The sequence below is a fragment of the Schistocerca piceifrons genome, chromosome 1 (genome assembly GCF_021461385.2).
Source record: "Schistocerca piceifrons isolate TAMUIC-IGC-003096 chromosome 1, iqSchPice1.1, whole genome shotgun sequence".
In the NCBI taxonomy this organism is placed as follows: domain Eukaryota; kingdom Metazoa; phylum Arthropoda; class Insecta; order Orthoptera; family Acrididae; genus Schistocerca; species Schistocerca piceifrons.
In genome coordinates this window covers 190,625,657-190,637,837 of record NC_060138.1, presented here as the reverse complement: position 1 = coordinate 190,637,837, position 12,181 = coordinate 190,625,657, and the positions used below count along the sequence as shown (strand labels likewise).

Below are 12,181 nucleotides of genomic sequence, written 5' to 3'. Positions count from 1 at the left end.
ACTACCCACATACAAGAGAATAACTGTTGGTGTTATGTTGTCTTCCTATTTGCACATATGTGACATCATGCTATTTCAGGGACAAAGCTGAAAAATGGTGTTGATAAATTCACCTAACGGTGGTGGGTGGTGGTGGTTTTTGTGTTTGTGTGTGTGTGTGTGTGTTTGTGTGTGTGTGTGTGTGTGTGTGTGTGTGTGTGTGTGTGTGTGTGTTGTCATCACATGTATACAAACAAACAACAACAATGTCAACATTTGCGTATCTGGATAATTTTTTTGGTATGTTAAGTTGCACTGACAAGTTGATTTCTAACATAATACAAGATCCACAGAAACGGCAGTCTTCCAATCCATGAAAATGGTCCTAAATGCGGAGTGCCCCAGGGTTCTGTGTTAGGCCCCCTGTTATTCTTGTTGTATATAAACGATCTGCTAAACCATCTGACAGTGGCAGAAATGATGCTGTTCGCTGATGACAGTAGCATTTTCATAAAAGGATACACTGAGAATAATCTACAGCAGAGTGTCTCTAGGACAATGAGACAGCAAAATGGTTTAGCAACAATGCTTTGATCATAAATGAAGATAAATGGTATTGATGAATTTCAGTAATACTAAAAGTAAAGCTAGAAGAAGAGTAAAAGCCGAGTTAGAGAACTATGTTATTGCACAACCTCCATACACAAAATTCCTACACATGTGGGTGGATGAGCACTTGAGATGGGAAAAGCAGCTACAAGTTTTGAGTAAAAAACCAAGTAAATGCTGTTATGTGATAAGAATGATTTGGGACTGTTGCAACACTTAATCATTGCTATGTGCTTATATAAACAGTTTGCTTAGACATGGTGTGATCTGGTGAAATACAGGTATGGAAAAAAATGCTTTCAAACTTCAAAAAAGGGCTATTAGAAGGGGATTCCCTGCAGAGTGTCATGCAGGGAAATATTTGAAGAATTTAAAATAATGACTCCTCCTAGATTACACATCTATGAATGTGTCTGCTTTCTGAAAACTCACCAGGAATTTCCAACATGAAATAATCAGGCTCATAACCAAGAGACAAGGAACAGAGATGATTTTCCTGAGACACCCACAAAGGAGCACTCTACCAAAAAGGTGTAAACTACCATCCCAAAATACTTTAGTGTCTTGCCTGCCACAATAAAGAAAATTTAAGAATTTCACAAATTCAGAGTAGATCTTAAACACACGGTTTTTATAACATTGAAAAATATCTGAATATGGAAAAATAATACTATTTATTTATGCTAATGTAAAATATTTGTATTTATAATCAAAGGTTTGAAACAAATGAAATATCAGAAAATTTATTGTAATTGATGACATCCATACAATGTTTATTGTTAATGGATGAATAAAGAGACAACTGAAGACATATGTTAAGACTGAAACATGGCAGTTTGGCTGTTAATTGGTTAACTATTTAACAGTTCACCTAATCCCCAGAATTATGACAACCTGTCTACACTACATACTGGAATTTTAATCCACCATAACTCAGGTCAGGGGATAACACACCTATACCAAAGATTCTGGGGCTTAATGCATATGCAACAAGATACCAGCAGCACTACTGTCTAAAGAAGTTTAACGAGGTAGCACTCACCTTGTACTATCTGAAATCAGATAACAAACGAAGCTTCCATTAAGAAAGTGTTATGTTTATCAATGATGTCCATCAAAACTCCAAATGAATAAGAAAACCAAGGTTTCATCCTTATATATGCCACATGGCATTAAAGACTGCAGATCTATCCAAAATGCCGCACTTTTAATATAGTTTGTTGTGCTAGTGTTGGGATTTGTGACTACGCAATCAACCAGTACGAAAACCAATTAAGAGATTTTTGTAACTCTAAGTTCTATTATAGGGAACGAAAGTCTGAGGATACCTGTTTAAGCTCATGATTACACGCACAAGGCCCGCTTACCTTCTAGGAGTCTTCGGTGTTTTCGACTGTAGCATTTGTAGCATCTCACTTTGCCTGTCAAGTAACGCGTCAGCATCAGTCTGGACATCAAAACCATTCATCTTATCTGGTTTAAAGCAATATTTCTTGGCCTGAAATTCTGAAATGCTGTTGAATAGCACATCCAAGCACCGCGGCATAATACCACCATTTGTCATATCACCGGTCATAGTAAAAGTTTTTCCACTTCCAGTCACACCGTAAGTAAAGAGGAGCCCGTTTTTCCCCTGGATGAGATTCTCAACCAAGGGTAGAGCAACAGTATCAAATACAAATTTCTGTGTACTTGTTTCGTCAAAAACAAACTTGAATGTATACTGCAGTTCTTTGTATGTGCCACTTCGATAGTTAACTGAAGACTCAGGAGGAACAAGACGAACAGTACTAGGCGAAATAACAGCCATGCAAGACACATCGTTATCATTTTGCATCGGCCGTATACGACAATACACTTTCACAGGATCCCGCCCTGAACTCCGTTGTTTCGACGGCGTTTTCTTGAACGGAGTTCTGCTTCTCCTATAATTTAAGAAAGAAAAGAAATGATTAATCTGCGAGCCCTGTCAAATTCGGCACTCAGTCTTTAGGATGCAACTGGTTACTTCATCATATTTCTACACTCAGCGTACATAACAAAATCAAGCCGTACCAGTACAGCTGGCAAGCGCCAACACTGTCACTTAATGTCAATATAAAACAAAGAATAATGGATAATTGCAGAAGACGTAAATCGCTTTATTATTAGTTGAAACGCAAACTATCGAAATTTTTGTACTTACACTGGTTTCATGTTTCACATTGAGCAGCACAACACACAATACTGAAATGTCGGATTGTTTCACTCAAACCAACTCAAACAAACCCGCTCTGGCCGTTTCAGACGGTTACAAAGATAATCCCACCAAAGATGCGCCAAACAAATCGCGTCTTTGTACGGTTGCCATGATCGATTCAACTTCCAGCATTCACAACGTTTACATGCGACTCATATTCCGAAAGATGAAAAACCAATTTACAAAACCGTTTCTCGCTGACGGTCTGAAACAGATTACTGGCCCAGTTAAATGTGGCGCCTGGAAAACAGCTATTACAGTTTCTAATTTAGTCAGCACAATCACTATTTCTCTTCAATTAGGCGAGGTACAAACAGCTCCAGTCTAATATCGTATTTCTACTCATCTTTTACTATACCAAAAGCCACGCCGTCCATATTAGCGGAAAATTTTTAAAAACAAGACGAGACCTGACAGCCCAAGCACATTTCAAAAACGGCTCAGTTTACAAGGATAAGAAAATCGATTGCAGAAATGGAAAACCGTCAACTAAAAGCGTATTTCCAGAATTTTGAAGTGTGTACGTAACCACCCAGAAGTGGTATTGGGAAATCGTTTTACGAGATCTGGTTTTGGGAACCCCATGTAAACGGGGTGATTGTAGTCGTGTTGTAGTCGCTACGGAAAAAAATATTTAGCAAAAATAAATACACTAGGCAGGAAATGGAAATATTAACGATGACAATATCAAAAAACTAAGAAGATTCTTTTAGGGTAGAAGCGGTAATGTACACAGTCTACTTAATCACCCAATCTCCAATAAATTTACACAAAACATCAGAAGAATTATGAATTAACAAGAAGATGAATCTTTTCGACATCTAAAAAACATTTGCCAGTAAGGGAGTCAGCAGGAAAGACAAGGTCAGATTACTGAATGTATCTTAGTAGGATATTGTGAAGCATTCAGGTTTTTCGAATCAATTCTTCAGAAAGTAAGTGATGTTATTTTTAGGGAATGTACTTTTAAACAGTACAACGAAGACACCGAATTAGATGTATCAAGTCCATTGTTCATATCATTCCTGGAAGACAAACAGAATATAATAGCGAAGACTGAACTAGAAGCCATTGATCTTGATAGCATCACATCCAGATTGTGAGAAAATAAAACACCTACAGATGTCCTTCTGATTTTCTTCATTTTGCAGTTTCGGCACTTCAATACGTCATATTCAGGCTGTAATTGATGCCAAAAGAATGAACATACAAAAAATCACATCAAGAAGTTGTTCAATGAGCAATAGCCGCGATGAGACTCCAAGTACAGGCAATGCAAAACATAACAATGAGTGACTGCATCAAAGTTGGCCAATACAGTAGTCACCATGAATTCCAAAGCCAAAGAAGATTGATTAAATGTCATTTATCAATCTAAACTAGTGATTTCTAGCTAAATAAACAGTCTATTGAATTGGTTCTTTCTCATTATAGGAGTCAATGATGACAGAATGTTCCCAAAAGTGGCTGCAGTTGATATAATAAGTGTCACCATCGTAGGAAAAGAGCATAGTAGATACTTCCACTGGGATTCTCAGTTTACGATCAGGACAGCAACCAATAACTGCGAAATGGGTCTTTTTAACTAAGAAAGATTTGAAAGTCTGCATTGTAAATTACAATCCATGCCTAATAATAAAAGACTGGGCTGAGAAATGCCTAGATTATAACTAATCACAATCACCAGCGATATAACTAGATCTGCCCCAAAAGTTACATTCATCAGGCCTATCACAAATGATAAAATTGTCAGATGTGTTCAGTGTTACAGTGACATCAGCTGAGATTCAATTTCTCAGGGCAGCTAAAGGCTACACCCTGGTGGAGAAAACACAGAATTAAGACAAGAGCTATAGATTTTCGTTTTGGATAGCAAAATTGAAAGATAAAAATCCAGCTGCTGTGACCATTTAGAAGTAATGTGGTAAGGTTGTCTGTCTTGAATAGCTGTGAACTACAAGTCCAGTGGACAGAGAAGTGTTGGATTCTGAGCACAAGATAATTCCCAGAACAGGGTGTACAGCCTACTCCATGAAGTGAAGAGCATTATTATGACTCTCTTTCACGTTTTAGGCCAGTTTCCATTCTAAATTGTTTCCTTAAGTTTTGGAATGTATAATTTGCTAACAGTTTTCTGTTTACTTTCTAAATCTAGGCATAATAATTAGTGAATCACAATACAGTTTTAGAAAGAACATGTCAATTATTGGTGACATGGACTCTGTTGTCAAATATTTTCATCAAGTGTTTGAGGATGATGGAATTCCACATGTCACTTTCTGTGATCGAAGCAAAGTCCATTGATTGCCTGAAGCATACATCACTGATAAAAAAATAAACTCCTATGGCATTATAGATAATAGTCACACCCCTTTTAAAGAACTGTAAGCAGTTTATCTGTGTTGACAAAGAAATGTCTGGTACGGAACAAGTTACAGTAGATCTTCCTCACACATTTGTGCTGGGGCATTTCTTGTTCCTAATAATGATTAACGATGTGCCATGATTTACTAAATCCAGTATATTTCTATATGCAGACAATACAACTTTTCTTCACTGTGGTCATAATTTCAGTAGCTTTAAAACTTGTACTGAAAAGACAATCTTTCAGTCATCCTACTGGTTTGAAACAAACAGACTCTTGCTGAATGAAAACAAAACTCAGCAGGTAATTTTCACTCTAAAAGAAAAACTTCCACTAGATTTTTCATGTGATGTTCTTTGACAGGGCAGCATGTTTAGATGATAAATTATGTTAAAGTCAAAATGTAGAGGTAAATTGTCTAGAGTAATATATTTCTCAAGGTGACTTGTGGATGCCATAGTTGAAATACATGTTAGACTGTCCTATGTTTCATTTTTCCAAAGCGTAATATCATTTGATATTATGTTGTGAGGAAACTCTAATTGTATACATGACAGTTTAATATTGAAGAAAAAACACTATCAGGCTAATTACTTGTTCTTCACACACTGATCATCTAGAGCATTGTGATCACCGACCTGCCATCGATACAAACACATCCAGGTGATAGCAGTGTTACCCAGAGAGGAATGTCTGCTAGTCAGATACACGCACGTTGCATGTAGTATCAGTGAGCATTCTGTCCATGTCTAATATGGGGATGGCGGATGATCTATCTGAGTTTGACCAAAGGCAAATTGTGTTGGCTTGGATGTTCGGCTCGAGCATTTGGAAATTGCACGTCTTGTCAGGTATTTGAGGAATGCTATGGTGAGTGTCTTCAACAAACTGCAAAAGCAAGGTGCAAAACCACATCTGGACATTATGGCTGTGCAGCTGCTTTCAGGAAACCCTATGTCTCATACACCTCATGGCCAAACACTAGCAAGCAGCGTGCTCACATGGCGAGGTTCTGACAAAGAGCCTCTTGAACGCGAGGTCGCAAGTTCATATCATCCTTCTATGAGATGTACATATTACACTTCACAAATTGAGCGTCGTCCACATTCAAGATATGTTCAAAACACCATTAACTTGCACTATGAACACACTATGGAAAATGGTGTCTCGAATGCTCACAAAGGTTCGCACCATCTAGATCAAATACCAACACTTTGGGAGTTACAAACTATGAAGGACTTTCACCTAGGTACCCATTCTTAAACAATGCATATAGAATCATCTGGTGTAAGGGATGATGAGAACTGATGGAATGTGATGGCATGCAAAACAGTCAGTTATGGAGCTTATCATGAAACTTGCTCTCCTTTGGGGCATAGCTGCACACAGTGCGATAATGTTTCAAAGCCACAAAAAAATCCAGATTCTGAATTATTCCAACAGTTTAATGTGGTATGAATTGCAATGTCACACACTTTTCAGGATGGATAGTTTGCTCTAAAGTAGTACGGTTTTTACATGCAGACTAGGAATCAAGCAAAAGCAAGTTCTTTTGATCAGCTATTGACCAAAAGCAGTGCTCCTACAATGGCTGAAGTTCTCTTGCGTCCGTTTTCCACTCTTGTTTGTTGTGACGTAAATATTTCCAACTGCCCTTGTGAGATCAAGTACATGAAATAGAATCTTAGGGGGCAGAACACCTCCAACTTCTCACAGCACAATAAATAACTTTACCGCCAATTACCTTTTACAGCCAATTACCAACCACATTAACAGTCAGCATAATTGTGTGTGAATGTGTTGAGGCATGGATTTTAGTTGATCTCAAACCAACTCTCTTGGAACCTCTAATTTCCAGTGTTCCTTTCATATGCATTTTTTCTTAAAATACTGATTGATCAGAGTTGAAAACGAATTCGATACTGAACTGTGGATAAGTTTGTTTATCTCATCTACAAATTTTTGGCCATGTTTCCCACTCTGCTGCGAATCATCAAGTTGATGCTTTGTTTGAATTTTCGTTATCTTACGTCTTTCAGTTTTGTAGCTCTGTTTGAAGTAATGCAACCATCTACAGACTCCCTTGGAATCACTGTAATCTATGCCATGCATTGTTTGATGTACATAATGTAATAGGTCACTATCATGCACATGTGCAAATAGTATTAAGCATCTTTGAAACACACAAACATGCTGTGGACGTATTCGAAATCTAGTCATAATTCTGTTTCTGCTATGCTGTGGGGGTCTTTTATGTATGTAATTGCATTTAGTACCTGCTTCTTGGACCACTATATTTTACTAAATGTTACTGAATACAGGATTTGTGGCTCACTGTCCGACAAGAATGATGAACTAAATGTTGACACCTGTTTCAGTACCACTTCCACTTCATTCTCACCCTGTGGAATTCTTTAGGTTCCTTTCTGACGAAATGTCAACTACAACAACTGTTGTAGACATTATGCAATGTTTGGTTTGTTTATCATTACCATTGCTCTGCTTTGTGTCAAGGCCACTAGCACTGTAGCACTGTCGTGAGTTACTTGTCGATTAAAGCAGTCCAACTATGCTCCATAGCCTCATGCTGCACCCACCATTGGATACCTCCATTCTCGCCCCTTTTGCCATTAGCAGCCAATAATGTGGTTGCATGGTAGACAATATGCGAGATGTCGAATCACATAAATACTATTGGCCTTTTGTGATGTCACACTCATTGGGGGTCCCTGTGAATATATCTAACATTAAATCATGTAACACAAAAATAAACGCAAAAAGTGGCAATAAAATGACGAACCCTATAAAGTTATCACTACCAATATATTACTAAGACTTTAGAATGCTATTTAAGTTCATATATGAATTTTACGATAAGAAATATTCATGACAACAACCTTCTGACTAATAAATGACGTTCCAGGTAAGGGAGAATGAAGACAGCTATAGTAAGAGCATATATGAGATGCTGCTGCACCAAAAGAGGAATTAGTTATAAATAAAACCGTTGCACTGCAATGATTGAGTGCCAAAACAGAACGACCACCACAGTTACACAACGAAATAGGTTCTGCATAAATTGTTTACATTACTGTTGTTTTATGATTAGTACATAACTCTAGTACTGTTGTGAGTGTGTCATTTGAGTAAAGCAGTAAATGCATGTAAATCAAGCTGTGAACTTGGCTAGGCTCCAGCAATTCCAATTCATAATGTAAAAGAGTTACCCAAAAGATATAATTTCAGATATATAGAAAATCTGTATAATACTGGAATTCACATGTAATGTAAAAATACATCATATTTATTTAATAAGAAGTATGTTCAAAAGTTATGCTATGGTACACAACCAGGCCCTAATCCGAAACTCGAGCGATTAAATATATTAAACCATTGTGTTCCTGCTTTCTGGTTGTTGCACCATAGAGTAAATATCTCTGGAGTGAGCATTCACATGCGCGGAACAGATTTTGTGTTGTCAACATACATTGCCGGCCTGGTCACGTGATCTCGGGGCGTCGCGTGTTTGTCCGTATAGCGCCCTATGTCACTACATCCCTTTACAGACAGATTCTTTTCGTACGTGTTGTGGATTATTTATATATGTTCTGCAGACATTTTAACAGTATCCATTTCATACAGGGAATAAACCAACTACATAACTTTTAAGGGCAAGTGATATTACATTCTGATTCTTTGCGATAGGTGTCACAGTTCAGTTGCACTCGATTTTTGGTAGTTTTCGGTATGATACGGCACTTTATAGTATTACAGAGCCTGACGTACATTTTTGCATTGATGGTCTTGCAAAACGACTTGACAGTACGCTAGTACTTTTGCAAGTGTCCGAAAAACACCCAATTTGCCACACATTAGCGATCATATCCCTGCTAATTTGTCCTTTTTTCTTGTATTTCTGCGTATTTATTTTCTCGCTTTTGAATAGCTAAAGCACAGATTTTCTTACTGGTGGCACTTTGAGGCATTTATTTAACGCATTTTAAGTACTTGCTCCCAGCTTATTAAATAAATAGTAGATTGAGTAATCTATATACATGATCGACAAGTCACTGATAAAGGCATGGAGGATAGTATTTACTGAAACAACTAACCATTCCCTTTCCTGTTCAACTAGCAAATTTACGAGAGGAAGTAAGCTTTTGTATGAGCCGTAATATCTGTTATATAGTCATAAAATAGTAGAAAAATAGGTCTACAGGATCAAGCCTTAATTATTCGGCGTCCTGAAATTTTTAAACCTATACAGTGTCTCTTACTAATATAACTATAATCAGAGCTACATGGTATGTACCCATGAAAAGTTACTATCCCTCCTTTCACATATTTTTCTTTGCATCCGTAGCAACAACAGTAATTCACCCTCGCTATTACACTATCAACAAACGGTGAAACACAACAAAAACTCTTGATATTATAAACTTCAAACGCTGCAGAAAGCACACAGGCACAGCGAAGTAACGAGAACACGTGACAATCCTGGTTTAATGTTGACAATATGCGCAGAACGCAATGCTCACTCCAGAGATATTTACTCTATGTGTTGCACCGGAGACATCGCTATGGGCAAGTTTCATCAGAGAGCAATCAGCAGTAACGGATCATGGTGTAATTGTTCCTCCACCTTCATCTTTTCTGGAGAAATGCCATAGTATTCCTAATGCAGAACGTAAATCAAATTTAACAAAGGTATGAGTGGTGTTCAATAAGTAATGCAACACATTTTTTTTCTGAAATGTGTTGGTTTTATTCATGTCTTCAATACACCATATTATTCCCCACCCTTCTGGCTGCAAAATCCTATTTTTGAACAGAATCTAAGTTCAATGCAATGTCCTTATGGAACCTTACTGGGAGTGCCTGTATGCCCACGTTAGAGGCAACGTCTTGCTGCATCAATAACGTGCGCATCATTCTTGTACTACTCCCCACGGAGTGCATCCTTCATTGGACCAAACACCTGGAAATCGGAAGGTGCGAGAATTGGACTGCAGGGTAGATGAGAGAGAACACTCCATTGAAGTTTTGTTGAGTTCCTCTCAGGTGGGCAGATTTGTGTGAGGACAGTATTGTCTTGGAGAAGGAGAAGTTAGTTTGCATTTTTCTGGCGACAAGTCGTTTCTTCGGTTTCCTGAGGGTAGCAGAGCTGTGTGCGGCCATCCGGCATGTGGGAAGTTGGACAGGTTTGCGCGACCTTGTTGCGTTTATGACAAACGCCTTGCCCAACGGCTCGCCATGCTTTTGTTTACTGTTAGGTCTTTTCCCCCAGAAAGAAATTCAATGACAGCTCGCTTCCTTGTACGCGCCTCTGTTATAGACGCCTTTTGAGGCCAGAAATCGGAATTTCATTAATCTAAAGAGCCTGAAGTTGGAATATTCCGCGATGTCCCACAACAAGTTTCGCGTTTTTTCAATCGAAACTAGCCGAGAAGAAAAAATTTTGCTTTACTTACTGGACGCCGCTCGTAGTATTTTCGAAAAATTGCTTGGCGTCTGACAAAGTTACTACTCTGCGCTGTCGGCGTCCGGCTGCAGCCTTGCTTCCTCTCCCCCTCCTTGCCTCTCACCGCCTCTCATCACTGCGCTCGGAGCAGTAGGCATGAGTGCGGTCTGAATGCTCGAGCTCAAGGAGTGCCGTTTGGCCAGGCCTGGTCTACTCCAGACAGCATCCCTGAAGCAACTGTGTGCTCACCAAGTTCTTCCTGCCCACTAATTGTGCCAGAAAACCTCTGACGTCAGTTACTACCGCCAGCATGCCATAGAGTTCTACCCCACATGCTGTTCAGATGCAAAGTTCGTTGATTGAGTTAGAAAGTTATCTTGGATGGAGAGCTATCGACGAATGCAGAAGCAATTTTGGTGTGGCCCAGGCAAGCACATTTGATGTGTTCATATTGTATGTTACAACACTATGGAGAATATTAATAGTAGCCTCGAACTTGCGAATTTGAGGAAGATACAGTAATCTACACTACTGGCCATTAAAATTGCTACACCAAGAAGAAATGCAGATTATAAATGGGTATTCATTGGACAAATATATTATACTAGAACTGACATGTGATTACATTTTCACGCAATTTGGGTGCATAGATCCTGAGAAATCAGTACCCAGAACAACCACCTCTGGCCGTAATAACGGCTTTGATACGCTTGGCCATTGAGGCAAACAGAGCTTGGATGGCATGTACAGGTACAGCTGCCCATGCAGCTTCAACATGATCCCACAGTTCATCAAGAGTAGTGACTGGCGCATTGTGACGAGCCAGTCGCTCGGCCACCATTGACCAGACGTTTTCAGTTGGTGAGAGATAGGGAGAATGTGCTGGCCAGGGCAGCAGCCGAACATTTTCTGTATCCAGAAAGGCCCGTACAGGACCTGCAATATGCGGTCGTGCATTATCCTGCTGAAATGTAGGATTTCGCGGGAATCGAATGAAAGGTAGAAATGGCTCAAATGGCTCTGAGCACTATGAGACTTAACATCTGAGGTCATCAGTCCCCTAGAACTTAGAACTATTTAAACCTAACTAACCTAAGGAGATCACACACATCCATGCCCGAGGCAGGATTCGAACCTGCGACCGTAGCGTTCGCGCGGTTCCAGACAATGAAGGGTAGAGCCACGAGTCGTAACACAGCTGAAATGTAACGTCCACTGTTCAAAGTGCCGTCAATGCGAACAAGAGGTGACCGAGACGTGTAACCAATGGCACCCCATACCATCACGCCGAGTGATACGCCAGTATGGCGATGACGAATACACGCTTCCAATGTACGTTCACCTCGATGTCGCCAAACACGGATGCGACCATCATGATGCTGTAAACAGAACCTGGATTCATCCGAAAAAATGACGTTTTGCCATTCGTGCACCCAGGTTCGTCGTTGAGTACACCATCGCAGGCGCTCCTGTCTGTGATGCAGCGTCAAGGGTAACAGCAGCCATGGTCTCCGAGTTGATAGTCCAT

General features: G+C 39.4%; 1 protein-coding gene across 1 annotated transcript in view; it reads right to left on the bottom strand.

Annotated features, from left to right (window-relative positions):
• Positions 1–2,888, bottom strand: part of LOC124786165 (kinesin-like protein KIF23) — a 146,157-nt gene extending 143,269 nt beyond the window's left edge. The window contains exons 1-2 of the mRNA XM_047254241.1: positions 2,774–2,888; positions 1,956–2,513 (exon numbers count right to left, since the gene is read on the bottom strand). Coding sequence (XP_047110197.1) covers positions 1,956–2,513; positions 2,774–2,784 — 569 coding nt within the window. The 5' untranslated portion in view covers positions 2,785–2,888. The remainder of the gene's footprint in view (positions 1–1,955; positions 2,514–2,773) is intronic.
• Between the last annotated feature and the right edge of the window lie 9,293 nt (positions 2,889–12,181).